At 38.8% G+C, this 23914-nt stretch overlaps 2 protein-coding genes across 6 annotated transcripts; both read right to left on the bottom strand.

Annotated features, from left to right (window-relative positions):
* Nucleotides 1-367: 367 nt before the first annotated feature.
* On the bottom strand, nucleotides 368-8820 carry f11r.1 (F11 receptor, tandem duplicate 1). 2 transcript variants are annotated; one of them, XM_018691550.2, is made up of 11 exons: nucleotides 8666-8820; nucleotides 8421-8490; nucleotides 5314-5373; nucleotides 4862-4978; nucleotides 4204-4344; nucleotides 3863-4065; nucleotides 3673-3775; nucleotides 3282-3389; nucleotides 1673-1685; nucleotides 1514-1574; nucleotides 368-1398 (listed from the first exon to the last, which is right to left on the bottom strand). In XM_018691550.2, the coding sequence occupies exons 2-11, from the start codon at nucleotides 8470-8472 to the stop codon at nucleotides 1363-1365; spliced, it is 894 nt and encodes a 297-aa protein (XP_018547066.1). In that variant the 5' UTR covers nucleotides 8473-8490; nucleotides 8666-8820; the 3' UTR covers nucleotides 368-1362. The 2 variants fall into 2 exon arrangements, with proteins under 2 accessions (XP_018547066.1, XP_018547065.1); XM_018691549.2 differs by having other exon boundaries at nucleotides 8421-8810.
* A 1155-nt stretch (nucleotides 8821-9975) lies between these two features.
* LOC108893479 (voltage-dependent T-type calcium channel subunit alpha-1H) lies at nucleotides 9976-23022 on the bottom strand. 4 transcript variants are annotated; one of them, XM_051078387.1, is made up of 33 exons: nucleotides 22875-23022; nucleotides 21369-21581; nucleotides 21074-21168; nucleotides 20643-20779; nucleotides 20218-20306; nucleotides 19933-20092; nucleotides 19226-19529; nucleotides 19044-19136; nucleotides 18693-18853; nucleotides 18323-18377; nucleotides 18099-18224; nucleotides 17823-17971; nucleotides 17424-17609; nucleotides 17171-17288; nucleotides 16907-17062; nucleotides 16726-16821; nucleotides 16439-16519; nucleotides 16196-16281; nucleotides 15682-15805; nucleotides 15437-15505; nucleotides 14951-15135; nucleotides 14647-14773; nucleotides 14338-14463; nucleotides 13718-13807; nucleotides 13308-13488; nucleotides 12908-13056; nucleotides 12635-12744; nucleotides 12386-12519; nucleotides 12210-12268; nucleotides 11927-12005; nucleotides 11581-11702; nucleotides 10770-10928; nucleotides 9976-10486 (listed from the first exon to the last, which is right to left on the bottom strand). In XM_051078387.1, exons 2-33 carry the CDS (start codon nucleotides 21556-21558, stop codon nucleotides 10388-10390), a joined length of 4095 nt encoding a protein of 1364 aa, XP_050934344.1. In that variant the 5' UTR covers nucleotides 21559-21581; nucleotides 22875-23022; the 3' UTR covers nucleotides 9976-10387. The 4 variants fall into 4 exon arrangements, with proteins under 4 accessions (XP_050934344.1, XP_050934347.1, XP_050934345.1 ...); XM_051078390.1 differs by having other exon boundaries at nucleotides 13308-13389; XM_051078388.1 differs by having other exon boundaries at nucleotides 20643-20728.
* Nucleotides 23023-23914: the final 892 nt, after the last annotated feature.

Below are 23914 nucleotides of genomic sequence, written 5' to 3'. Positions count from 1 at the left end.
ATTACCATTGGAGTGGTTTATGCGTTTACTGCATGATTGCGCACTTATATTAATATTTTAATGAAGTAACAGAGGAGTACAGTGTTCAGAGCAGAGGGCTAAAGAAGCTGTTCACTGGAGCAGTTAAGTTTCAGTGGTCAATAATATGCTTTCAATTTATCTTTCTTGGATCCATAGTCCCAAGTCCAGGCACACCAAGCTGTCAGTCTTCACCTCTAACTCTGATTTGCAGAAACATCAGGTGCCATTTCCCTGACACAGTCAAGTAAAAAGAAAAACAGAAGTAGCAAAGACAAGCAATTTCTAATGAGGCTTAATTATGTTTATAGAAAGCTGAATATTAACTTGTTGACACATGAGAGCAGACTCAATTTAACAACAAAAGTTTTATTAACCAATATATAAAGAAACGTTACAACCATCAGCTGATTAATCAGCTCTAAAATGTCTACAAAGGTCAAGCCATGTAGAAAACGTACAGCGTTTCCCAATTTAAATATTGTGCCTGATTGATCTTAGAAACTCATGATATGTGTTGATATGCGACCTTGTTAATCCACGTAAACGCATGACCTGAGAATTTGTGGCTAAATTATACAAAGTCAACAAGAGTCATTTTAGTCTCTGGAAGTAGACGACAGAACTAATATTATGACTGTCATGTCACAACAATTTGGGTAGTTAATGATAATGATGAAGCTGCACACGATGCTTACAAACATGTGGGAAATCATTTAAAAAACTTAACACAATCATTAATTATTTGATGATGAAATAAATTCCATCATCAGCCTACACTCCTTTAAAGATCAATGCATGAGCTCAGCCAATGTAGTAAGGAAGCCTGGGGACAACTAAAATGTATATTATTAAATGTTATTTACAAGAAAGAAAACCTTAATAAACCACACAAAAGAAATATTTTACATAACAGTCTGTGCTTTGTCTAAAAAAAAGACAGGTATATAGACAATTGCACTGGAGGAAATTAAAGTGATGAGTCAATAAATGTAATAAAAATCTGACTGAGAGTTTTTTTTATCAAAACATTGTCTATATCTGTATCTATCGTAGTCGTGTTCAGTGGCGGTACTGGGAGTATCTGTGCTCCCTTTGACTTGTGTTTACATGCAGATGCATCATTTGAACAAAAAAATTTTAAAAAATGGAAAAAGAAACACACACGCCAAACATAGGTGAAGACTAAAATGGGTCACTAGGGGTCGCAGCTCAAAAAACCAATGAGCGTATGAAAGAGGTCTCATCACCTATTAGACATCACTAAAACTTTCAGATAAAACAAACATGCTGAGCGCAAGTTAAAAGCCGAGGCATTCTCCTGTAGCGACTTCAGACTGCAGACTATACCACGAATGATGACTTCTGTTTGAAATCCCCCTGAAAGCAAACATATCAAATAAACATCAGCAAAATCAACACAATCAAACTTGACTGTAAAACTTTCAGAACAGCAGCAATGCTGTGAGTTGAAAACAGGCAGATTCATACTTACATCTTCATCCTCACCACCATACAATGACGGGGGCTGGTAGACCACGTTGGGCTTTGGTTTGCTACAGGGAAAGAAAATATGTTGAGGTAGTGATAGAGCAGATTATTTGCTAAACTCTGTTAACAAGTACAGAAAAAAAGAAGAAGAAAGTCCTCTTACCTTTCGGTCTTTCCTGTAAATGGAAAAGGGGAAACAACAGTATTAGGATAAAGTACTGGGTATACATGTACATTCATATATAAAGCTGCTTTGTTTTAACTGTAGTGTAAAAGCAGGGGTTTTCAGAGTCTGACACCATGGGCCTCATCCCAGACAAAATTAAGACAACATAATCATGATAATAATACATCATAATCTGGGGGATTTGGGGGATGTAAACAGGAAACAAAATGTTGAGATGGAGTCAGTGTCAGTGAGTTAGCTGTGGGATACAACTTGAGCCCCATTTTTTTCCTGCTTAATATTCGTTAACATTTAGGCAAACAGACATCATTAAGTATGCTAAACTGTCCATTAACAGTTGCTGTTTGCAACATATCTACAGATGTGGTGACAACTATCACTCAAATACTTTGGCACTGAAGAAAAATGATTTCCAGGCGAGCTCTGGAGTTGTAAGCAGCATCTTTTCTCTGTGATTTCTCAGTGGATTTATGGACATTTAGATAATGATATTCTTGGAAAGTTACACTGATTCTAAAAATGTGCATCATGTCGGTGCGTTCAGACTGGATTTAGACAGAGTTGTGACTCTGAGAAGAAGTATGACTTTTGATGTAAATTGCAGCAATCAGGCGCAAAGGATTTTAAAATACCTTAATTGCCTGAGTGTGTCACAGTTGCCACATCAGCAGGCCCAATTACAATAATTAACCTCACGTTTTCAGAACATCAACATCCACCTGCCCCTTTCACCTCACGCATACGATATCTTTGCCTCACATCTCCCTCTCTCTGCGGCTCCCCTTCAACTTTCCCACATCTCCTGGATAACATATAGGCAAGATCTTTTCCAGGAAGTTGGAAAACTTCTAGCATGTTAGGAAATTCTAACAAAACAACCTTGCCCTTTCCCTCCTCCCTCTAATGAAGCAAACACTCAGCACATTGCTGGGTGCAGATCATAGGAACATTTCTTGATTAGACTTGAAATATTTGCTAAATATATTGTTCAATATTAGGTTATGTAATCAATATTTCCCCAGCAGTATTTGTTTCTATATGTATCTGCATTAGTAGATTTCTGAAATATTGACATTGATGTATGACTTGCTTTATATAGTTTGAATGGTTACCTGATTTGAACTGGTCTGGTTGATTATTAGTTATACCCTCTTTGGTTCAGCATTAATATTTTCCTTTTTCAAGTTTCTATTGTATTTTAAGGAGCTCCATCAGTTGTATGTATGCATTTTATTATTGATGTTGTTATCGTCAGGTTGTTCATTTGTGTTACAGTGTAATCATGTAGCTTCATTCTGTGGCCTAATGAAGGTCAATGACCTAAACTTCATGCTGACAATTTGCTGTGGGGAACAAACAGCTACCTCCTTTAACTTGTTATCTAAAACTCTTTTACTGTTGCCTGGGTCTGGACAATGTGCTGCTTAAGGTGAAAATGACTTTCTTCAGTTTAATTTGAATTCATTTAAAGCCCAACAAGCTGATTATTCAGATGTCCAAGGTTTCTGCAAATGTCAACTCTGAGTATCAGAACACTGATGATCACAGTCAATGCTTAGACTTTAATATTATGTAGAAAACTCACGGGGCAGGTATCCTTTCTTGTTGGCATACCAAATGCCAAATCCCAGTAGGGCCAGTAGCAGCAGAACCACTATTACCGCAGCAACAATTCCCCCAGTGTTAAGGTCACCTTAAAGAAAACATGTTGAGGTTCATTGGCTGAATGACTAAACATCACAAACATCACAGTGCGGTAAACTAGTAAATTCTCGTGGAAAAAAAAGTTAAACTCTAAAACTGTTCCAGCTCCCAAATTATTAAAAGCTAATTGAAAATGAAGGTTGTATCTTTGTGATAAAATTTTCATTATATTACTCCTTTGTTGAAAAAGCAGTTTACTGTCCATTCATTCTCTGTCAAGTAGAAGCTCATCAGCTCAGCGTGCTTTTGAAATTAAAGTGAAGAGCACTTACGGACTTCCATGTTCACGGATTTACAGCGCTGTGGAGGACCAGCAATGTTGAAAGCCTCACAGTAGTATTGACCTGAGTCCATCTTGGTTGCTGAACGAAACTCCTGGGGAGACAGAGAGGACACGCTTTTAATTTTGAAAGCCACAACTGTCACAGTAAAGACGGTGCGAAGTAATGAGCTGCAGCTGACCAAGTTGCCGTTGACTGCGTTTAGTTGGTAGGTGGCATTTTTGAAGCCAGCAATTTTGCTCGGGTCGGCGGGCAGGAGGACGCCATTTTTGTACCACTTGTATTGTGGAGGAGGTGAGCCATCGTTGTCATGGCAGGACAGGATGGTCGACTTGCCTGTCGTCACTGAGTTGGGGATCCTACACAAAGGTGGAGATGGCGGCACTGCGGGACATAACGTACAACATTACAGCACACAAACGTCAGACTACCTACCAGTAGTTTTAGGGTGGTCATGTGAGTCTGGGCGGGGGTAGAAATAGAACGATGCATTTTCAGAATGTGATTAAAAAGGCTCCTTACCCAGAACAGTCACCTTCACCCTGGCCTCCCCAAACTTGCCGTTGCCAGACACCTCACAGTCGTACACTCCATTGTCATTACGCGTCATTTTGGAGAACCTCAAATTGCTACCGTACGTTGTCACTCGGCTGGAATATGGCGCTGTGAAAAAGTTGCTGCATTATGTAATGTAACAAAGGCATTCAGAGAGCACAGGCTTCTGCCAAAGCTGCCTCATCCTTTTAAACTATTTAGGTTTGAATTGCACATGCGTCAACTTAATTTGTATGCATTTGCAACAAGAGATTTAGGAATTATGGCACATTACATCATATGGGCTTGCAAACACAAGAATTTTGAAAACATTTATAGGAAAATGTATGGACATTTTTGGGAGGTTCACTGATTGAGCTATGTGGGAGTGCTTTAAAAATTTGTTCAAAAATAGTGAAGAATATCTATGCATTGGCAATACAGTGTGAGCTGACCCAACTTTCCACCAAATTTCATTACATCTTTTACTGTAGTTTTTAAAATATCCTACTAACAGCGAGACAAACAGAAAAGATGATTAAAAACAAAACTTCCTTGGTGGAGGAAAAAAAAGAGAGAAAGAAAAAAGCTGGCGTTTTTTTTTTTTTTTTATAACATGCTACAGATAGAGAGTCCAGCTACTTACTTGTTGGTTTCCCGTTAAAAACCACATATGTCTGCGAGCCTTTTAAGTCACTGAATTTCCACTCAACTCTGGCATCTGAACCAAAGTCAGCTGAATAACTGCATTTCAGGTCAGCCCCTGAAAAAACAGAGTTCACAATAAATCCAAAAAGAACACACCAATATACAATGAATGTTTTCATAATCATCAGTGTTGTTATTATTATTATATTATGTCATGTGTAATGGCTCTCTTAGGCCATCGCAGATAAAAAGTCACCATGCACCATGACGCAGTGTAATTCCACCTTTACTTTACTTAATACTTTTTTGCTAAAAAAACATATATGATTCAACATGGCTGTAAGAATGTGCACATTTTTCATTCCAGAGACTTCACAAATAAAAATGTTAATTTATTTATTTCCTGGATTATCGTCTACATTTAAATTGATCTAGATTTTCAGGACTCACCCTCATTCTCTTTCACCTGCACGTTTGGAGTGTCAGTAGTAACTGAAAAGCCACTTACACCTGTAAACACAGATATTAACATAAAACAGGAAATTAGACTCTGAATTATACATCCTTGTACTTAATGAACTGATATTAATGGAATATATAAACATAATCTACACACAAAAGGCATGCAAGGGGAAAACATTTTACACACAATATAGAGTATTTAGGAATAATAAGCACAGCATTTTATGTCTTGAGGCTCAGTCTCTAAAGACTTAAGTGACAGACATTCATCACCATGGTTTTAAAAAAAATTCCCACTTCCTTAAAGTGGATCCTTTTGCTTTTAATCTGGATATGATTAATAGGTCTGTGACTGCAGAGTCTCCTCTGCAGGTGCAGATATCCAAAGCAGAGAAGAGTCCTGTCGTAGTTACTGGGTTGAAGACCTGTATTTTTTTAATCCCCCTCATATGAGGTTAAAGCTGGGTAAGAGGCAAGATAAAAGCACTCTGCGTTGTAATATTTATGAGGCTGAACACAAGAAACAGCAGTAGATATAAGACTAGTCAAACTAACGCTGGGTTTGGATGAAGATTAGTCAAGTAAAGTCAGTTTTTATCTATATAGCACCAAATCAGGCACTCAAGGCACTTTTTCATATAGAGCAGGTCTAGGATCTGTGCTTTCATGGTCAGTTTGGAAAAATGGTCAAATGATGATTAATAGGATAAAGAAGAAGTACTTCATTATTAGAATGTCAAGGAGCAATCCTACACCTGAATATTTTCACTACTTTGTTAAAGAAACAAGTGGGCCTGAAATAATTAGTTGATTAATCTGCATTATAGGCATTTATAAGAATAAAACTGCTTCCATCTCCTGAAGTGTTAATATTTACTGGATTTCTTCATCTTCTGTGATAGTAAATTGAACACCTGAATGAATAACAACTGAAGAGTTAAGTTCAGGAAATTTGAATAAGTGAATTTAGCAGTTTTTAAAAAATATTTTCTTAAACTACATATTATGGAATAAGCATTTATTCCAATTAATTAATCAATTAATTGAGAGAATAAGTGGCATATGAATCAATAAACATAATCATGAGTTGCTGCCCTACAGTATTAACTGTGTATAACTGTACTGTGTTTTTTTAGGGTTAAAAGGACCTACCACTGTGTCACCCATAAACCAATCAAAGCCCATCAACCTCACAGAAGCAGTTTACAAACTGATATTCTGTTAAAAGATCACAGAAAAAGCTCTAGAACACAACCCTTGTAAAAGACTGACAGCATGCTCACAAGCCTCCAGGGTGTGGACAAAAAAAATGTGGCTCATTCCTGTCTGCTGAGCCAGAAAACTTCCGGTGAAACCGTCAACAGTCTGGCTGAAACTGTGTGTTTTCAGGCACAGCAGTGCTGACACCAGACACCAATTACTAAATCATTAATGCCTATAGTGACCAGTCTTTCTATCACATCATTTATGCATCTACTCCACCACTTAACATCACATTACACCACTACCATTACTCTAAGTGGGAGTTAGACGATTTAACTGCTACCTTGTTGTCTGACAAGCCATGGAGAGGCTTCTACAGAGAACAGCAGCAGGAGCCAGTTAATCATCAACTGTGTGCAAAGCCATTCATTGTACATGTCAGTTAACATACCACAAAATGAAAATATAAATACAGCAAGGCTTTAATTTAACTTAATTGATAATTCTAATTTACAAATGACATTTTTATTGTACGTACTGTAATGACAGAGTTTCTTGAAAACTGTACACGTTTGTAACAGGTGCTCTCAGCCGAGATAAGGCAGCAGAGTCACAGTTTTGGTTTGGTGGAGAGATAGAACTCCAGTGTAAAATGAAACCAGAGCACTCCATGACTGAGTTTCAGGGTTGGGGAGATAAATGTCTTTCAAGGTAAAGTACTGGGAATGCATCCAGATACGAGCCACAACCAGGAAACTCACATTAAAAGCCAGACAGGAAAATTTATCTGATCAGTGCAACAACTTTAAAGAGGCCCGCCTGTGAGATCCTGTTCATACAGCAAACTGTGCGGCAGGTGTGTTGATGAGCAATACAAACATTAATTTCAAGATGTTTTCACTGAAAATCCTTAAACCGATTTTGAATTTTGAGAAGTCAGGTCATTACGATATGACCTATCAATAACCAGGATATAATTTGCGGTTACTCACAGTGAATTATTGCCCATCCGCCCGAACAAATTTTATTCAAATATCTGATCACGTCATGAGTGGCTGCTGGATTTGTGAAGGTAAGAATCTCACAAGTTCAGATGGCAAATCATTTTAATTCAGACCCAGTTTTCTTGGTCTACCTCAGTAAGGGGAAAATTGAAAATCTTGGTTGTGTTCACATACTGGTTGTATTGTATGGTTGCTTTCTGTAGAGGAAGCAGGTCACACATGAAATCAGCTGAAAAGTTGGCAAAGTGGAAATGAACTCTGAGACCTTCAGTGTGCTCAATATTGACTTTACTGGGGCCTCAAAGGACTTCACTTGTAACATTTTAACATTATTGTAATATTAATATCTATGTGTATAGTCATTACAGGAACAACAGTGTGAATTCTGATACTACACGCTGTGTTTGTAAAGCACCCTACCTACTTTTATGATCAAATTACAATGGAAAGATTTGCAAATAAAGGGGAACTATTAAATCTTCACTCCTCCACATATTTGTGGTTGCTTAATTTCAGCTCCCAGGGCGTAGGACACTTGTTGGTCATTCACTTAGTTTGAAAGTTGAAAATATTCTTAAACTTGTTCACTAAAAACAACAATCATTTTTTAAGGTCACTGTTATAAATTTCAGCTTATCTCCAACCGCCTGAACTCAGATAAGTAGTTACAGATACTGAGCAGCCCAACATTTTTTTTCAAAGCCCAGGCCCCGAGGCTCATTTAGGGGGTGACTACAGTAACAACACTAGCAGTTCATTTAGTATTTAGACGCTTAATAGTTACTATCATATTCTTGCAGTTGTTGTTGAAATAAACAGTACAACAATAAGCACTTTTAAGCGCTGAATGTCCTCAAACTAAAACAACTTTTTGCCAAAATAACTCACCAGTCGCTGCGTGGAAGAACAAAGCCACCGAAACCAGCCACCTGTGAACCATGTTCGGTCCTTGTTTGCTCTGCAACAAAATCCCTCTTCAGTTATACGCCTGTTTTTTGTTTTTTTTTGTTTTTTTAAAAAGAGCAGAAACTGCACACAACCCCTGTCGAATAAACGCCTAATATCCTACTTTTCCCCAAAACCTTTAATACGCTGTGTCGTCGTTTCTAGCCGTAACAGTGGACTGCTCTCACCTGAGGAGTCCGCCCAGTTTGACAACAGATTCGGTAACTTCCGGTAATAAGATCCCTTCAGGTGCCTGGGTGACGACAGAGTGGAAAAACAGGTTTAACCGGAGCAGTCCTATTACAAAGCACATTTACACGAAGAGAAAACAGGAGCAAGTTGCTCGTTTACAATTTTCAAACACACACACACAGGAGAGGTCTGGTTCAGGTCTCTGCTGACTCCACCTCTCTCAGCTGTAGGTGTCCTGTGATTTTTTAGTCATGTATATAATCTTTCAATTACGTCTTCTGTCATGGCAAAACCTGCTCCATGATGAGTCATTTTTTGCCATGAATTGCTTATTTTCTGTCACACATCATGTATGTCTGGTCTTTGACGTTTAAGCAGAACTGAAACTATCTATCTTACCTCAAGTCAATTGTGAAATTTTAAAATGTTTTGTTTTTGTTTTTTTGTTTTTTTTAGAAAGTGTGATAATGAGATCATATTAATTCAGCCATACCATTAGAAACCAGAAATAGTATGCTAACAACATTATGATAAGTGTGAGTAGCATATTCTGTGTGTGTGTGTATATATATATATATATATATGTGTGTGTGTGTGTGTGTGTGTGTGTGTGTGTATTTATATTTGTCCAGCAGGAGTGCCTCATCCACAGTATCTGTTATGTCTTTGATCACTCTTTCAGATACATTTCAGTTTCAACTTTTTCCCAGTCTCATAGAGGATATTTGAACTTGAAACTCTAATAATGATAATGATAATAGTCTACTAATAGTTTTCACAGTATGCACTGCCATTAATATGACAGATGTAAGAGGCCAACAAGGCCAAAATGGAATATTTGCACATACAGTATACAGTATACAGTACATACATACACATACATAGAGGTTTGCTCATACATGCATACATACAAATGGGAGAGAACATGCTTTATTGTAAGCTAAAGGCAGAAACAAAATACTATGACAAAACTGGCTGAACAGCTGATATGCAACATGAACATCTGTCTCCCCAGGTGGGATTTAGGATTGACAATGTTTGAAATAACCTCACAGTTCCTTTATTGAAGGAGGTGGATTGCCTTTCTATTTATTTTTGTCTTTCTCTTCTTTGTACTTCAGTTAGAAAAGCTCACAAAATGGTAACACTGTGTTTCGAAGGGAACACGTACTGCCCAGTGTAACACCATTCATCTTATTGTTCACACCACATAGATCCCCTGATATACGGCATTAAAGCCAGTTTATATCACTGCTTAAAATTACAATATGCTGAAATTTTAAGAGTATCAACAGTCATCAGCATGTAAAATCAGGATTGTACAATTTATTCAAGTAAAATCATCTAATAAATTTACAACATGCAAATCAAAATGAACAACACACAGTATATCAGTAATAAAAAACAAGAAAGGGAAAAGAAGAAAATGATACATATAACATTCATTACCGATGAAAATCACTGGAAATTATTCCATTGAGATACAAAAACTGCCACTGAAGGGAACAGGTGGCATTATGTCAGATGTACAAATATATACAATTCTTATTTATAATTTTTATATATTTAAAACTAGATAAATAATGATTAAAAATGATGAAAATGATTATATCAAAACAAAAACAACAGCTAGTGTCAAGTCAAATTACAAATATACACAATCTTATTTACACAGTTTGTATCACTACTTAAAACAAAACCATCAGCATTACCCGGCCTCAACTTGGCTTGACGCTTTCCCCTGCACATGCTGGGTCCAGCTCAGTGTCATGCACATCTTTGTCCTCCAGGGGGAGACAGAAGGCAATAGACTTGTTCTGAAATATTCAAATATTCTTCTGTTACACTGGTATTTCAATCTCAAAGTCAGACATCAAAGCTTTGTTTATTATCATTATCAGGATTTAGCATAAATTCCTATCACTTTAAATTATCCACAGAAGAAACCTAATTGACGCCGACTAAATATAATCTTGGTGTGTAAATTTGCTGTGCACTTTTATGTTACCAATTTTCATTCTCAGTAGTTTTTGTGTAACAAGCTGCAGTGAGAGGAGATTCCTTTGCTATAGTGGTTTTGTTAATTTGGTATTTTTGTACCTCGTTGCTGTCCTCCAGAGCTTGCATGATCGCTGCCACCACCAGGTTTATCAACACAAACTGAGCCATGATCACAAAGCTAGTGAAGTAGATTGGAGAGACCCAGGACAGGTATCTCAAACAGCCTTTACCGTCGGGACGACACTCCCTCAATGTGTCCTGGAGAGAGAGACAGACAGAGATTCAGACAGGAAAAAATTGTACACAGACTGAAGACGACATTATACGAAGGCGACTGTTTAGCAACTGCAGTAATGTGAATAATCTGACCATTAGAAACCTAAAATTACAGCAAAAAATTAAAGAACATGTACAAAATACACAATATTCCTATCTTGAGCTTGACAGATCTGATCTTATGTGTTAGGGTGCTACATTAATGTATCACTTTATTTCATGGATCTGTAATTTACTAATAATTTCTCAATAAATTCCCAAGATGTTTCCTATGAAGAACTATGCAGTCTGGTACTAATTACAGGAAAAACAAGAACGTTGTTGAAAGAAATGTTCCATGGTGAAATGGGGACTTTGACTTCCCATAAAACTTCTTCTGCTGTTGAGATTCATCAACTGACCTCACACTTGTCATCCCATCAAATCACACTTTAAGGGAAATCCCTCTCTCACTGGCTGGAGAGTGTGCATTAATTTTAGTATTACATTGAACAAATTGTATTTTTTATTTGATTGCGTGTGCCACTTTGTTGATAAGTAGCCAACTGGTTTTGGACATGACTGTTTCCTCTGTGGTTAGTGGGGATATGTATATGTATAATGTGTGCGCATGCGTGTATGAGTGTGTGCATACTTTCATAATCCCGCTCCAGTTGTCTCCGGTGCACACTTGGTAGAGTGTGAGCAGTGCCATCCCGAAGTGCCTGAAGTTGGAGTGTCGATGTAAACCCAGGCACGGGTGATCGTCTGTGCACTCTGATGAACACAGACGTACACAACACAATGTTTTTTGCTGCACTGTGGACATGTTGATTTCAACCTATAACATCCCTGAGATATGTGATGTGATATGTGTTATATCCTTCAGATCCATGCAAGCAACATAGATTCAGAACCTTTTTTTTTTTCAAACTGAGAAGTCTACAGAGTTTCTCCTTTTCCTCGACAATGGGACCATGATCCACGTGTGTGTGACTGACCTAGCTTGCCAAACAGCTCCACTCCCAGCGCAGCATAGATGAAAAAGAAGAACATGAAGAGCAGACAAATATTTCCAACCTGGAATCAGAACGCATGTTAGATCCCAGACAAAACAAAAAGCACAATGTAGAGACTGTACATTCTCAACCTTTGTGTGCCTCAACTAACAGAAACCTTTATTTGAAACAGGCTATTTAATTTCTAATTACTACTGTTTTTCAAGTACACAGATTTAATAACAATAACGAAACACAAAATCAACAACACAGTGTGTGTGTTCACCTGTGATAGTGTCTTGATGATGGTTTTCAGGAGAACTCTTATCTTTTTGGCCTTCAGCACTGAGGAGAGACACAGGAGTATGTGGATACACAACACTAACACAATTCACTGTAAACGTGTCGTCCAAAGGCACCTATAGAACTAATAAGATTTCACTTTGTTGAGTGTGTGTGTACCTTGTGCTAGTCTGAGTACTCTACAGACTCTCAGGATGCTGGGATTGATGGGAATTGCATCTGCCATTTTCATCTCGTTGAAAACGATACTTATGATGGAAACAAAGACTACAAAGACGTCCAGCAGATTCCAACTGAACACACACACACACACACACGCACGTTTAAGGTAACACTTCAGGTTCTTACAGTAATTAACATGCAAAAACAAATAAAGAAGTTAAATTCTCATTCATTCTTGTGTATTACCTGATTTTTAGGAACCTCATTATGCCAAAGGCCACAAGCTTTAGAAGGACTTCGATGATCAAGATGGCGGTGAACATGTAGTAGGAGTACTCTGTGAGCTTCTCTATGTACTGAACACACAGACACAAACAGTTTTATTTCTATTCGCTCACAGAGTCAATGCAAAGTCACTTTTTTTGTGGCTGTTTTAAACTTGAAAATCCTGTACACAGGGACTATATTTGTGTGTTCTGTGTGTGTGTGTGTGTGTGTGTGTGTGTGCGTGCGCATTACCGGAGGTTGATTATAATGTTCGAAAGCCATCATCAAGACGCTGATGAAAATTATGACAGACATGAAGAGGTCCAGGAAGTTGCTGGTACACAGGGTATGGATTGCCCGACGTATGGGGGAGTAGTTGGTGTAATATGGCTGCTCAGGTTCTGGAACACACATTTCCATGCACACACACACACACACACACACACACACACAAGGATGCAGACATTCAGATGTGAGACAGTCATGTTGTTATGTATCTATACACACTCAAAAACTCAAACATGTACATACAAGTGAAAGGAGTTGCTCATAGTAATGAACGGCCAGAGGATTGTGCAGCAGGTTGTGTGACCTAACCAGTCTTCCTCTTTTGTTTTTAGTCTCTGAATTGCAATAAATCACCAACTCTTACCTCCGCCATGGTGTTGCAGGACTCCTCCTCCCTCCGCTCCTTCATCTCCTCTTTTCTGCTCCTGCTGACACTGGTGGAACGTCTCCACCATCACACCAATAAACATGTCGAGGAGAAAGAAGCTCATAATCATGAAGGAAATGAAGAACAGAAGCATCCATTCGTTGTGGTTCCTCACTGGCTAAAAAAAGAGAAGAGATTTTAGAGTTTATCATTAATTACATTTCTTTGCTGCTTTTTTCCAAGTCCGCTAATAGCTTCCATTTTATTTCTGTACCATAAGCAGACCTTAGCAGACCTATAGAACTTAGCTTGAGTTGTGTAATTCTGCAGTCTGCAGTGTCCATTGTTACCTTACCATGTACAACAATGTGAAAAGATATATTGGGCATATTGCCAGCAAAATGTACCGGTTTGTCGACTCCCACTGCATCCAGCCCATCATACATGATGTTGACCCAGCCATCCTTAGAGTACATTACAAACAAGGCCATCAGAGCCTGAATAGGAAACACAGAAATAACAGTCAACACACAGAGTGACTTTCTGGATTAGATGAAGGAGGAATGTTCAAACCGTTTTGCCAAATGTGAAAAATGTCAATGGCAGGGGCAACATCTTGAACCGAGGCATCTGGGAAAATTTTGCTCCCACATCATCACAGTTCACCATTACACTTAACTGCAAGCTGTGATGCTTTTACTATGCTAGTTAGCATTTTTCTCTGTAATTATCTGTGGTTATCAGTAGCAAAAGCATAATTACTTTTAATCAATACTTTTTTATCAATACTGGCCCAAATACAATATACCTCTGCAAAACCTGTTTTTGAATGAAAACATTTTCAGGACAAGTAGATATAGTATAGTATATAAGAATATTCAACCAGTAAAAATCACTCTTTTTAATTGTTTTAATTTTTTTTCCTGGTTTCTACATACTGCATTTTGTATTTGGAGATTGTGCTGGCATGAATCTCCAAAACCTCTCCTACTCTTCCTCTCCCTTGCTCCTAGGGATTAGCCCGTACCTGAGGCAGGTTGTCAAAGTTGTACTCCTTCCGAACCCATCGATTGTTGGCCGACAGACAGTCAGTCTTGCTGGTTATGTTTGTTATGACCTGACCCACGCAGTAGTAGAACTTCCCTTTGAACAACTACAGTGTTTGTATGGGATGAAGACAGAGACAGAGCATCTATAGAGTTACTTTATTTCATTTCTCAGTTGCATTAAAACTGGAGTGCTATTAAACAACTCATGCCAGGCATAAAAGAAGTACATTTGTACAGTTTGTTAACTGTGAGTGAAATCTACTTTATGTAAGTGCATGCTAACTAACCTGCACACCAAGGATGCCAAAGAAAAAGAAGAAGGCGCAGCAAATCAGAACAATGTTCCCGATGGGTTTGACCGAGGCGATCAGAGCTTCCACAGCCAGCTTCAATTTCGGGGCTCGCTTGATCACCCTGGAAAACACAAACATAAACAAACAGACATTTATTAAAACCAGCGCAAGTACACACAAGACACAACTGAAGTATCAAATAAGGTTTACACACAAACAGAACATGAAGATCTGTGTGGATATCAAACAACACAATCAGAAAACAAACGTCCATATGCACACACACAAATAAATGTACCTCAGTGGGCGAAGCGTGCGGAGCAGGCGTAAAACTTTCAGGATACCCATCCAGTTGTCTTTGCCCGTACTGGCCAGAGAGACAAAGATGTGGACTAAAGACAGAATTACTAAGGAGCCATCCATGACATTCCAGGAGGACCGACAGTAGGTGTCCTTCCCAATCGCCAAACCAAGAGCTAGAACCTGGTGTGAGAGAAACAACACATCAATATAAACATAAAATATCATGGATTCTTTTCAACAATCCCGAAAATCTGAGCAACAAAATCTGAATTTATAATAAAGTTTAAGAATTGTCAAAATGTTTTTTGGCCACACTACAGTCCAAATTTAAATGAGCCAGCAGGGTCAGAAAGGTCAGTCAACATCTCAGAAGCCAGGAGCAATTGTATTTATCATTAAGAATATAAAGTTCCTGTTTCTATGAAAAACATTTCACATTAACCATAGAACTTTGCAGATAAAAGACAAAACTGATGTTTACCTTAAAAAGCATCTCTACCAGGAAGACAGCAGAGAATACATAACGGGACATGTCCAGGATCCATCGTTCCTAAAGGGCAGAGTAAGATTCATTTCCTACCTGTGTGTATTTAGTATTACATATTGGATATTTGTCATTACACATTATTTATAAAGGTACATATATAGGTATGTGTCTCTGTGTCTCGAGATTTTACAGTGTATCCATCTGTAACAGTAAATCACATACACATATGTGTGTCTCACCTTGCTCTTAGGGTGTATCCCAGGCCTCTCCATAGCAATGGTGACACAGCTCAGGAGGATGAAAAGCAGAACTACATGGTCAAACAACTTGTGAAAGATCACACGCTGGCAAAAGATACGGAACCTAAACACAAACACACACACAAATAGCAGAAAGTCAGTTTAAACACGAGAGGAAAACCAAGAAAATTAAAGACACAGTGAAAGAAACATTTCATTTTCTAAGCCTGTGTTCTTGTACTAATTGTTCAGTTATCTCTAGGCATACACCAAATATATGTCAGAAATCATTTTAGAGTGTTTTTATATGAAAATCCCTCTTTCGTCCTGTAGAGCATGAAAATAATAATTGATGATACATCCTGAACTCAGAGGCGTCTACGCAATTTGCACCAACGACCTAAAAATCATATTTGTAAATCTATGAAATGAAACTGGAATTTAAAGACTGATTGTAAAGTGTGTGTGTGTGTGTGTGTGTGTGTGTGTGTGTGCGCGCGTGTACGAGGCTTACTTGTTCTGTGGAGACAACACGTAGAATGACCAGTCTTCATGGAGCCTGCACCAGCGCAGCACTCTCTGGGTAATGTTTAAAGATCTCTGAAGGGGTGAATAGTTACACAACTGTCACTTCTCTTTTTCCAACACAATAAACCACAGTAAAAGAGCCACAAGAAGCCCTTAAGAGGTGTGGTACACCAGCAGAATGTTGAAGAAGAATAGAGGCAAAGTGACAAATTTGCTCTTATGAACTTACATTGTCCTCTTTGTTATCTGTAGAGTTAGTCACAATGGAACTCCTTGACCCAAAGCAAGAGAGAATGCATCTTGAGAAACCCTGGAACCACATGAAATGGAGTTGAGTAAAGATGTGAGCAGGAACATGGGAATGTTTGAGCAAGTACAGTAAATTTAAGTCCCCAAACTGCAGCTATTATCTCACTAAGGGAGAGGTGAACAAATCGTTCACCACAAGTGCAATCTCAGGACCTCGTAGTAGACTTTGAAACCAGAATGTGGAGGTTATGACTCTGAGGGACTTACATTTGTCTTGCTGCTATCTGTCACTGAAGAGTGACACTCAGGAGTCAAGCTGGTTGGAGTGGAGCTGGTGGAGTCGTCATCTGAGCTTGAGGAGCGCTGAAACAACAGGAAGAGTTTGTTGGGTGTGTTGTTCAATACATCTAGCTCTAGCTCTTAATAAAACTACAACAGAAGTCCTTACCCTGGCCTGGAAGCTCTCAACTACTATGCCCACAAGTACATTGAGAATAACATGTTTTCCTAGCACAATGACAGTCACAAAGTAGAAAGCAGCCCATGGGGTGGTGGCAGCCATGGCGTTGTACAGCACCAGATTCCAGTCCTCCTGAGTCAGAATCTAGATTGATAGATTTAAGAAAAGAGAGCAACACAGACATAGATTTATGCACAAAGTGCATGATGATGGAATACAATAATGGTGGCACAAATAAGGTCAAAAACTGACCTGGAACACAGTGACCATGGACCACAGTATGGAGTCAAAGTTCATCCGGTCAGCAATTTCGTGTCCCTTCTGCGCCTGGAAGCTAAACGTACAACCGAACAGGTGCATACCCATTACGCTGCAAAGAAACAAGGAGATGCAGTCAGAAACATGCAAGTGTGTTAATTTCATGGTAATATCATAGACTTCACATTTACCCTACAAAAAGACACATGGAGAGGAAGGATTTGTGTGTACGCCTGCGTGTACGTGCCTAAAAACGAAAATGACAAACAGCAGTAGCATGCAGAGCGAGCCTGCTTCCTCCATCGTCCTCTTCAACACCAGCAGTTGTCTCTTCAGGTAAGGGAGGAAGTGAACCAGCCGCACAAACCGCAGCAGACGAAAGGCACGCAGAACTGACAGCCTGCCATCAGCTTTGGCGATTATCTCCCACAAACTGACAAAAAAACAAAACGCAATTTAATGCACTGTTGGCAACTTCTGTTTGATAACTGTAACTATGTTTTTAATATACAGAGATTATAGGTTATATAGGGCTAATATATTATAGTACTGAAGTGAGTTGAAGTTCAAATAACAAAATATCGATATAATGCAAATTTCAATGATGGGACATATTGCAGGACAAAGCAGAGGTCAAAGGTCAGACCTAATGATAACGATGATAAAGTCAAAGATGTTGTTTCGGTCCCTGAAGTATGCCCACGCAAGGGCCAGCTGCTTTAAGGCCATCTCCACAACAAATATAAAGGTGAAGATGATGTTACTGATCTGCAACATACGTGTCAACTCCACAGGCTGTGGGAGGGGGAGATGGTAGGAGAGAGAGAGAGGAGAAAAGGGAAGAGCAAGCAATTAATACAAAATAAGCAAGAAAAAAATGATAAGAAGGAAGAGAAGAAAACTAAAGCAATCAATATCTCACCTGTTTATGGTGTTCTACAGCGATGGTGAGAATGCTGAGGAAAACAGCAAACATGATCACTCGGTCGAAGAGTTTGCTTTTGACGATGGTCGCAAGTTTTCTCTTGAATGACATCCAGGCCTGACCCTGGAAGATGCAGGAGTCAGTTAGTGAGAGTGAGAGTGCTATCGTGGCTGCTGCTGCTGCTGGTGGTGGTACTGCAGAGAAGTTCTGACGGGTCTCACCATGATGGCAGTACTCCTGCTCTCACTGTCACTGGGGTGCACCTTGTCACGATATCTGTTGGTAAGAGGACAAGACATGACTGACAGTAAATAACTGAAAACGGACAAAAAGGGTGCTGTTTTCAAGTGAAATTAAGACACAATGTTTTGTTCTGGTAGTTGTGTGTATGTGCTGCCTCCACCTATTGCCTGAAGCTACACCAGAAGAAAACATTTCCATTTACTTTCATCCTAAGAATTACACATATCTTGAGTGATTTATTCAAAGAAAGAATGCATCTGACATAGTTAATCCACCAGATATTACTACAAACTACAAATCTGACCTGTACATGTTTTAATCACTTATACAGCCAATACACTATCTGACCTTTTGTATCGTTGAAGGATCCTCCACAGCCAGGAGGTTAACTTGTTACAGAGCTGTGTGATGGCGCCAGCAGGCTGCTTCCCTGTCTCCCTTCCCAGGTTCTCCGAGAACTGCGTGGCGATGACGACAGCACACACGTTCATCATGATGAAGGAGCCCATCTGGTTGAGAAAGTAAAAGATGGGCTTCAGGGAAACTGCACCAGTGACATGAAGTATTACTGGCCTCACTTTAGCCCTGACAGAGAAATTAAGATGAGTGGTTTCTAGGAGATATGCTAAAATACCTAAGAACATGGTCAAATACTAATGTTGTCAACTAACACAAAAACAAAGTTAAATGGCTACTTACAATGGTGACGAGTACAAAAAACACCAAACTCCAGAAGGAGTGAGCATCCATAACATAGAACATGATCTCCCTCCATCCCTCCAGTGTGACAACCTGCAACACAGAAAGTGATAAAAACAAAATATTCCTATCCAAATGTACACATCCAAATGTATTTCTGCACATATCAAAGCCTTTCTCACCTGGAATATGGCTATCAAGGCATAGCCAATGTTATCAAAATTGATAGCTCCCATGTCGGGGTTTTGGTCGCCGGCACGGCAGACATTATAGTACAAGTTCCAGTTTACGCAGCCGTTAACCCTGATCCCCGCCGCAGCAGGGACTGCCTCATTCACCGTCAATGAGCAGGTTTCCCCGTCCTGGCTGTAAGGTGGCACATCACGGCAGCGCCGCATCCCGTACTTGCCATCACTTGAACAGATGAACGGGCCTTTTTCACCATACTTGGACGCAAAATATGGACTTAAGGACACATTGTACTTCCTGGATAGAAAAAGAATTATAACAGCTCATACTACATTGCACTAGAATTACTATACTAAAGATGTAATTTCATAGCTTTTAGACTTCACATGAGCCTGTTGCAGGGCTTTTTGTGCTGCGCATCCTGCAAGACAGGATGATTTGTGGTAAAATTTAGTATTAACAAGGTAACTAACATTCTACAATTGACTTATTTTCACAGCATTTTAAGCATTTATTTGATGCCCCTATCTCCCAGATTACTGGTGAAAATTTTGATGATCAAGTAATTTTTTTCAAGCAATTAATAGACGTAACTACAATAAATTATTTGAGAAAATAATTGGCAGGTTATTTGATAATTGCGACTTGTTAGGGCAGCCCAGAGACAATGTTGGAAGAGCAGGGAATATAATTTCCTTACTTAGGGATGTCTTCTCCGAGGAAGCAGCGGTTGAGGAGCTGGCCCGCCCACAGCTGAACTCCCACAACGCCAAAGATGTGGATGACGAAAATGTAGAGGATGAGAACATTTCCAAGCATCGGCACAGTGTCTAGGAGTATAATCACCAGGTCTCGCAGACCTATACAGATGAACAGAAGAGCATGATTAGGTCGTGTCCTTGAAGGTGAGTGGTCTGTTTGGATCCACGTGCATTTGGCTCAGACTCTCTCATCAAGAACTTCAAAAATTCAAATAGCAACTTACTTTGGACCCTGCCAATGAGTCGCATTGGCCTGAGTGCATGACAGATTTGTATGTGGATGCCAAGGGAGGTTAGAAAGTAATTCAGCACCCTGAGGGGACAGTTGCAAATAGAAACAAGGAGAAGCATTTCACTTTGTGTTTTTTCAATTACAAAAATATACACACACAAATGAATATGGAAACAGTATCAAAAATAAAAGAACAATGTCAGGCCAGTCTGACCACAGGTATCCAGACTTTTCTGTCTCTCTAGTTTGAAACTAGGAGTCCTGCTGTGTTTGTGTTTGTGCTTGAATGATGTTGTGCATGTTATCTTTAACCTCAGAGAAACTGAGAAATAAATATGAAGTATTCCTAAGGTGACTGCTGCTGTCTATCTGCTGATTACAGAGAAAACAAAGACATTAGATTTGTGGGATACTAACTCTCCAGAGATGATGAGGACATCAAACTTGTTCCAGTTGTTGCTAAGGTAACTTCCTTCATAGTCATAGACTCCCAGAGCCAGCATCTTGATGAGCATTTCCATTGAGAAGAATGCGAAGATAAAAACATCAAATACCTGGCCACACATAAGAAAAACTATATATGGTTAAACATACAGAAGAAACAACAACACTAACAATACTAACATGCTATAAGTGTTGTGTTTAATCATCAATAGAGAGGGATATTTTGAATTTTAAATCCTTAAGCCAAGAATCAAGACTGCACCAACCCGAAAGCAGAACATGAAAATATTCTGTGCAATAATCTATCACTGTGAGAGATGAAACTGTGTTCAAACTAGTTCTTCATGACACAGTAAATGCACATTGACTGTACCCACTTATAACAGAGCAGGGGTCACACTGACCTCTATGTTGGAGCTTGTCTCCTCACAGGGCTCATACATGCCCAGAGTCACACAGTTGATCAGCACCACCAGTATAGACGCATAATCCAACCACGTGGAGGAAGTAGGTAAGGCCAAAAAACACATAGGTGAAGATCAGTTTCACTCAGTCAGTTCAACGGGACACAATAGAGAATTATAGATGGAGAAATATACAGTGTCAACCTTAAAAGCTGTTTGTGTTGTTATTATTACACATATATGGTTTTAACAGGTGTTAGACAATGTTAGACATCCAGCAGTAAGAAAGGATATGGGCCACAGGTCATTTTCAGACACCAGTTACGGAGTCTTGTGGTTTGTTTCAAGCCGAAGCATACCACAGGAGCCAGGGTCGGGTAGGGCAGCTGCCCCTCCTCCATGGAGCTTGGGTTGCAAGTTCCTTGGACTGGTATAGTGAGCGCTACCTCCTGCTGCTTCTCCCTTTGTCCCTTGAAGTCAGTCATGATAAACTTCAAGCACAGGTACTCTGAGGACAAAGAAAGACGCAGGAGGGACACATGAACAAGGGAAAAATAAAATGATATACAACATCAGGATATTTGTTGTGGATTATCGTTTAAATAACTGGATTTACTGACATGTGATGGATGTATTCAGATCTTTTACCGGACTAAAAGTAGCAACACTGCAATATAAAAATACTGTTTTCCACTGCAAGGAAAATGTCACTTAAGTAAGAATACATAAACATTACTGACAAACTGTACCTAAGTATTCAAACAAAAATAAAAAAAATGTCTCTGTGAGTACACTATTACATATGAGATATCTGGGTTATATTTTTTTACATGCATTAATGTGCACATAGCATTTTAAGGTTTACTGGTAACTGTGTTGCTAATTTGAATGATATTGTGTAATGTGGGTATTCATCATATTTTATAAACTGTATATTTTGCACACAAAGTCTCTGTCTGTAACGTACCTGTGATTAAAGTTGTCATATAAATATAGTGGAGTAAACAGTGCAAGCTTTCCCACTGACATTTGACGTCCATTTTTCAGAGAATCTCCTAATATCTGAACCAGTGCCGCTAAAACCAGCTCCACGTTGTAAACTAGCTAGTTAGATGCTATGTGGTAACGTTAGCGTTTGCTATCTCACCTAGTTAAAAAATACGAGGTGTCCTCTGACTGTCACACAAGAATAACGAACTTCAGAAACTCAGTACAACTGCTTTTTTCTTGTTTTTTTTACATTTTTAAATCAATTTACGAACCATTTTTTCGGGTTAATGATTCCGGTGAGTTAGCTGGCCGGTACAGCTGACTTTAGCATTGGCTAGCTAACAAGCTAATGTAGGTGTTAGCATTTTGGCTCTGAATCTGCTGTAGAACCTCATGTAAACATTTGACAGTAAACAACTGTGATATTCTACAACTTGCATGGAGAGATATTTAGTAATGTATTCACTTACAGAGGAAAATATGACAATTTATCACACTTAATCTTGATAATGTTAGCTGTTAAAAACATGCTTAGTATTTTGATAGCTTTATTGCTAATTTGAAATGTAACCTATCAGAATGCTAGGGTAGATCATAGTTGGCTTTAACTAACATGAAAAAGACCAAAGATTTATTGGGTCAGCCAAATGTTAACAAGCACAGTGTTTGTTAGTACTATACAAAAAGACAGAACAGTCTCTGTGGTCAAAGCTAATCTTAGTTAGCCTAACAGCACACCCTGATCACCTGTGTAACTCTAAAAGAGACGGAGAAAAAAACGTGAGACACAAACAGGAGGGAAAACACTTACCAGGTGATCAAATTGGCTGGAGTCAAATTGTTGTCTGTTCACGCTGGCATTGCTTTTCATTTAGCTGATGTTAATAGGTAAAGAAGTTCAAGTTTTGAAAGCTAAACCAGATAAATATTTGTCAGTAAACAGATTTACCTTCTGGAACCTGTGTAGGAAATTAAACAATACCACCACTGCAATGATTATGGTCAAACCTATTTGGTCAGATGCTGAATTTTTATTTGTCTATGTTATATCTATATCCTATGATTAGTTTTAATGTGATTTTATTGTCTTAAAAGATGAAAATTGTCACTGCAATTGTATTATGTTGATCCACTTGTATAAATACTTTAGGATATAGTGAGATTTATGTACTCTGTTGGTAAATACATAGGAGAATAATATAGTTCAGTAAAACATAGCAAAACCGTATATGTTTGTGTAAAAATAGAGATTCTTTTTTTTTTTTTTTTTTTCAATTTACGTGTAAAATTACACTATGTGACCATCATGATTTGGCCTCAGCCCCTTATTTTCAATTAAGGGAAATCTTACTGCTACAACACAATGACATTTTAGACAATAGTGTACCTCCAGCTTTGTTTCCTTTTTAACATAATAAGGATCCCGAAGTGAAGTCCATACAGAAATGGTTTTCTCAGTTTGGTGCAGAACTTGATGTGCCAGCATAGAACCCTGACCTCAAAAAAAAACCTCAGATGAACTAGGAAACTGACGAGTCAGGCCTTATCGCCAAATGTCAGTACAGGATTTGACTAATGCCCTTGAATGGGAGCAAATCCCTGCAGCCAGGTTACAAAATCTTGTGGGCTTCCCAGAAAAGTAGCAGCATATTAATGCCCATGGATTTGGAATGGAAAGGTGTTTATATACTTTATTTGGCTGTCGAATGCTTTTGGCAATACAATGTAATAGTGAATGCCAGAGTGTCTGGTAAATACAACAAAATACAAAAACACACCAAAAAACAAACAAACAAACAAAAAAAACACTGGAAGTGCTCCCAGGTACTAAGCAGAGTAACGGGCTAGATA

Source organism: Lates calcarifer, linkage group LG20, assembly GCF_001640805.2.
Source record: "Lates calcarifer isolate ASB-BC8 linkage group LG20, TLL_Latcal_v3, whole genome shotgun sequence".
Lineage (NCBI taxonomy): Eukaryota > Metazoa > Chordata > Actinopteri > Centropomidae > Lates > Lates calcarifer.
The sequence above is the reverse complement of the archived record's forward strand: the minus strand, read 5'-3'. Positions and strand labels throughout refer to the sequence as shown.